At 39.4% G+C, this 5,000-nt stretch overlaps 1 protein-coding gene across 3 annotated transcripts; it reads left to right on the plus strand.

The window, feature by feature from the left end:
• Positions 1-1,172: 1,172 nt before the first annotated feature.
• Positions 1,173-4,580, plus strand: LOC137975885 (melanocortin receptor 5-like). 3 transcript variants are annotated; one of them, XM_068823096.1, is made up of 3 exons: positions 1,209-1,234; positions 1,452-1,581; positions 2,968-4,580. In XM_068823096.1, the coding sequence occupies exon 3, from the start codon at positions 3,074-3,076 to the stop codon at positions 3,998-4,000; it is 927 nt and encodes a 308-aa protein (XP_068679197.1). In that variant the 5' UTR covers positions 1,209-1,234; positions 1,452-1,581; positions 2,968-3,073; the 3' UTR covers positions 4,001-4,580. The 3 variants fall into 3 exon arrangements, with proteins under 3 accessions (XP_068679198.1, XP_068679197.1, XP_068679196.1); XM_068823097.1 differs by lacking the exon at positions 1,452-1,581 and having other exon boundaries at positions 1,173-1,234; XM_068823095.1 differs by lacking the exons at positions 1,209-1,234; positions 1,452-1,581 and adding an exon at positions 2,215-2,499.
• Positions 4,581-5,000: the final 420 nt, after the last annotated feature.

The raw sequence follows: 5,000 nt of genomic DNA on the forward strand, positions 1-5,000 counted from the left end.
TTTGTTCGCCCTAGGGCGTCATGAAGTTTTGACCAATGACACGTGACACGTTCTCCTCCAATCAGAAAACGCATTTGAGTTGGGAGGTATAACAATTAGGCTTAACCGTCCACTCGTTATCGGACTCGTTGTGGATTTATTTTTTTCCACTCTGGAGAGCGGATTCAAAACTATCCGGATTCGCTGCGAATCAGCCGCATTCATGTGGATAGAAGCCTTATCTGGAAAGAAAAATTTGCGGATTCATAAATATCCGGATACATATGGACGAGGCCTAGGTGAAGTCCTTACTGTTGTGGTCTATAAAAAGTCACATGTTGACTGATCACTGTTTTGTTTACTTCTATATTTGCGATTAAACCTCGAAGTCATTGAAAAATTCCACTGAATAGCAAACAAACCTGCGGGGCTCTTTTTTTCGCCCCTGTCGAGTCGCTTAAAACGTCTAGGAGAAGCAAAATGATGTCAGCAAACACGACATTTGGGAAAATAATGTTTTGCAGCTCAATCTTGAGGTTACCGTAAACCTTAAGGAGGGGTGCTTTGAAAAGTATTTTGTACTCGTGTCACTTTGAACAAAATTATACAAAAAAAATACATCAACGTAAAGCCAATCAAATAAAGAATCAGAAAAAAATAACTATTTTGAAGATTTTTTTATTGATAAGCGGGCCTTCAAACGCAAAACTGACAGTGGTTGCTAAACTCAGTTGCCTGGATTCGTTTGGCGTTTACCATTAACCCCCGGGAGGGGGGGGGGGGGACTCCCATATGAAACAGACGGGGATGCTCGTCGTCTCGCTTAGGGGTGTAAATTTTGGATTTTGGTCCCGCTTAGGGTGTTCCGGGCAAAGCGCCAATATTTTAAGCCGCCAAGGTCAAAATTTGCTTAAGCCACGCCCAGAGTGGTCTCCTTTAGGGGTCACAAAAAAGCTTGAGCCACCTCCAGATGGTTTAAAATTTCCGACGAGCATCCCCGTCTGTTCCACATGGGAGTCTCCCCCCCCCGGGATTAACCATCAGCATCTAGCCAATCAGTAGAAGAAGGACTGAAAAAAGTGCGTGAGCCTTTTTCAATATTGCTTTGAATGTCAAGAGATTATCTAGGTATCTCTTGCCCATTGCAGTCTGGTGGAAAATACTATTTTGCATTCATATTGATTTGCGATGACGGAAAATTGAAATACAACTGAAAGGCTTCTGGCACACGAAAACTGAATAGGAACAAACGCAGGTGATATATCTATTAGATTAAAGTTCATTGCAAAGTATGCGTTGATGCTTCCTTACGGAAATTAAATCTTCAACCTGACATTTGAATCCACGAAAATGCCAAAGAAAATGTCTCAACCTAAAGTAATTAGTACCACCAAGGGCCACTGAGGAGTTTGATTTCCTGTAAGTGAAAGTTTATATGCTCTCTACTCGGATTTCACTTTTTTCTTAATCAGAAACTCAGGAACTTGACAGTGGAGACATCTGTATTGCTGTATTTGCTGTTTTCTTCATATTCTGAAAAGTATTCCACAGCAGCCTGCAAGTTCAGTTAAAGAGTTCTGTCAACTGAATCAAGAGAAAAAGGTAACCGTACATCAATGATGTATGTCGACTGACTCAAGATTTCGTCTTCTTTTATGACAATACTGCATCACGTAGAGTCGCTAAAAACGTCTAGTTTGGGAACGTTTGGGAAAATAAAGTTTTGCATCTTAACCTTAAGGTTACCATAGACCTTCAAGAGGGGTGTTTTGAAAAATCGTTTGTACTCTTGTCAGTTTTATCAAAACTATACAAAAATTATATCACCGTAAAGCCAATCGAATGAAGAATCAGAAGCAATAACTATTTTAAAGATTTCATTTATTGATAAGCGGGCACAAGCAGTGGAACTCATTTGCCTAGATTTGTACGGGCATTAACGATAAAACAAGCTGCATCTTGCCAATCACTATGAAGGACTAAAAAAGCGCGTGAGCGGTTTTCGATATTGCTTTTGGTTAATGATAAAATGTATATTGAGTTAGAAGGATGTAATATTATTTTGCCGATATTCGTGACATGACAAGGCTTAAGAAAGAGAATATTTGAAATATCAAAAACAAAACACTTCGGTGCATTTATAATATAATTATTTATAATAATAGACCCTATTATATTAATTAAAAAATGAAGCCCGAGTTTTTGTCTCCTAATGTTTTCCAAGCTAATCACATCTTATCAACGCTGTCATGCTGTCGGCCAATGAAATGATAATAACCCATTGCACTTTTCTGGAAATACTATTTTTATTTCATATTGATTTGCGATGACGGAAAATTGAGATAAAACAGAAAGGCTTCTGGCACAAGAAAACTGAATAGCAACAAAGTACTCTCTTCAGCGAAAGAAAAAGTAAACGTGGAGGAAACTCAGTAGGGTAACCCTTTACTGGAGTGCTATACTTACAACCTTTAGTTGGAGGCCATACGTTGGTCGAACAATGGGCCTTTGTCGTTAGCGGTGAGTTCCTTCTTCTTCCTTCATGGAACGATCTTTCTTCTTTCCTCGTTTTCTTTGGCCCGGGTTTCTTACCACATTTTATCAAAGTGGCGTTTTTTTCTTGACAACGAACTCATAGGAGTAATTTTTCTCCAAAGTTCTTCTCCAAAATTCACTGATCTTTCTTTAAACCACGCGCAAAAGTAGTTGCAACTCTCAGATAAAAATAGCGATTTTAGCGCACGACAGAAACCACAACAGAATTATAGAAACACCAAGACACTGTTCTGATTGAAGAATAGTTTGTTGCTCATAGTAAAACTGTTACCTTTTTTACCTCTTACTCGCATATTGACACGTGTGTGAATCCATGCTTTATCACGTAGTAAGTGAGATGCAAATGCCTGGGTCGTTCACTAAAGGCTGCTCAATGTTAGTTGTCTAGGAGAGCTACTTTCTGCACTAAACTATAAACTTTCTTTTTTTCAGGAAAGACAGATGAAACTGTGTCATCTGAAGTAGGAGTCCTCTAAAAGACCGTGAAGATAAGAAGATTTTGATAACAGAAAAAAAGGAAAAATTATCGAGACCAAACATGAAGCCGGATTTCACTGAAACTGGAAACTGCACGACAATTCAAGAATTCTGTTGCTTGGCGAGCGTAAAGGAACCACTTCCAACAGTTATTTTAGCATTGAATATTCTCCTTTCCATCACCGCTTTAATGGGGAATGTTCTGATCTTTGTCGCTCTTCGAAAAGTCTCTTCCCTTCATCCGCCATCAAAACTTTTGTTTGGTTGCCTCGCAAGTACAGATTTCTGCGTGGGTCTAATTTCACATCCTCTTTTTGTAACCTTTATTTTCGCTCGAGAACATTCCAAGCTGTGCTACTATTCTACCATACTCTCAAATACGATAGGCTCCATTTTTTGTGGGGTGTCTGTGTTAACAATAACGGCAATAAGTGTAGACAGACTTCTCGCCCTTATGTTGAGGCTAAGATACAGGCAAGTGGTAACTTTGAGACGTGTATGGATCCTCGTGGTCTGTTTTTGGCTTTTTAGCTCTAGCTTTTCAATAACAATGTACTACAAGCGTCGCATAGCTGAGACGATTACCTCCATAATAATGCTATTATGTCTAGTAACCTCCATATTTTGCTGCATAAAGATTTATCTTACCCTCCACCGGCACAAAGCTCAAGCAAAGTCTAATAAGTCCCAAGGACAACCACATGAAGCACGAATTCCACTGAATATAGCACGATACAGAAAGACCGTGTCTAGTGCTTTGTGGGTACAAATGACTTTACTTGCTTGTTATCTACCGTTTGCTGTTGTTACAGGCTTGCGTGGTGTGCTTGGGTTACACTCGGCAAATTTTCACCGAGCCCATGTTGTAACGATTACTCTTCTTTTGTTGAACTCCACGTTGAATCCATTCCTGTACTGTTGGAAAATAAAAGAAGTGAGGGGAGCAGTGAAGGACTCCATCAACAAGTTGAACTGTTTTCCGGGTTAGCTGTCTCGAAACCCTAGACGGTATAGCTTTCTTAATAACATCATTTACATGGGCACTCCATCTTAGGTTGTCACTTACAGTAAGCCCAATTAACTTATTACTACTTACAACTACTAGCTCTTTTCCCTCAACGACAACATGAAACTCTTTGGGGTTCCGAACAAACGAAATCCTAAGCTCCTTACATTTGTTCGGGTTAAGGTGCATCCTATTTTCCTGTGACCAAAGTATAACCTGATCTGTGATATTCTGAGCATTACTCACATCACTAGCTTACAAGATTCTTGTTTTTAGTTTTATCAAGTGAGGGTGAATGTCAAAGCATACGAAACGTTAAGTAAATAATTTCAAATAATGCGCTTGTATGATTCGAAACACCGACGTTTCGAGCGCATTACTTTTTAACCCAAGGGTTACGTAAGTGGAGTACCTGTTGAAAAAAATAAATAAAATAAACCTTTTATTGTGCCATAATGGGTTTTCTGAAGTTGTACATAATGTCTTACTGGTCACTACCAGCAGCAGAGATCAAGATTCTCCGGAGTTAACTAAATCACGAAACACCGAAACGGCAGATTCCCATACTTATAAGATGTTTCTTAAGTGACCACGAGAGATCTAGTTGATGTGAATTTTTCCGCCTGCAGAAATGTCTTAATTTCTACTTCGTCTTTGTTTGCAACTCTTCTAATTTCCTTTCCAAACGTTTGCTCACTGGCCGTTTCTATGCTAAAGACGCATAATCCGTCTAGACGAATTATGCGTCTGTCATATTATACGTCTAGTGAAAAGAGGGGATGAGCTATAGAAGACGCAAAATCCTTCGGGGACGAACTTGGGCAAACATTTTTTTCTGCGTCTGTTAAATTCGTCTAGTATAAAGACGGACACAGGACGCAGAACTGTCTGAAAAGATTTCTCTCATATAAAGGCGTATCGTTATACAATTTTGTTAATTACAACGACAAGGAGGCATGAGCGACCCCGAACGTCAACGATC

This window comes from Montipora foliosa, chromosome 11 (assembly GCF_036669935.1).
Source record: "Montipora foliosa isolate CH-2021 chromosome 11, ASM3666993v2, whole genome shotgun sequence".
NCBI classification, from domain to species: Eukaryota; Metazoa; Cnidaria; class Anthozoa; order Scleractinia; family Acroporidae; genus Montipora; species Montipora foliosa.

What these genes read in the sequence shown, in the direction of transcription:
- LOC137975885 (XM_068823097.1), top strand. Translation starts at nt 3,074, where the DNA reads ATGAAGCCGGATTTCACTGAAACTGGAAACTGCACGACAATTCAAGAA.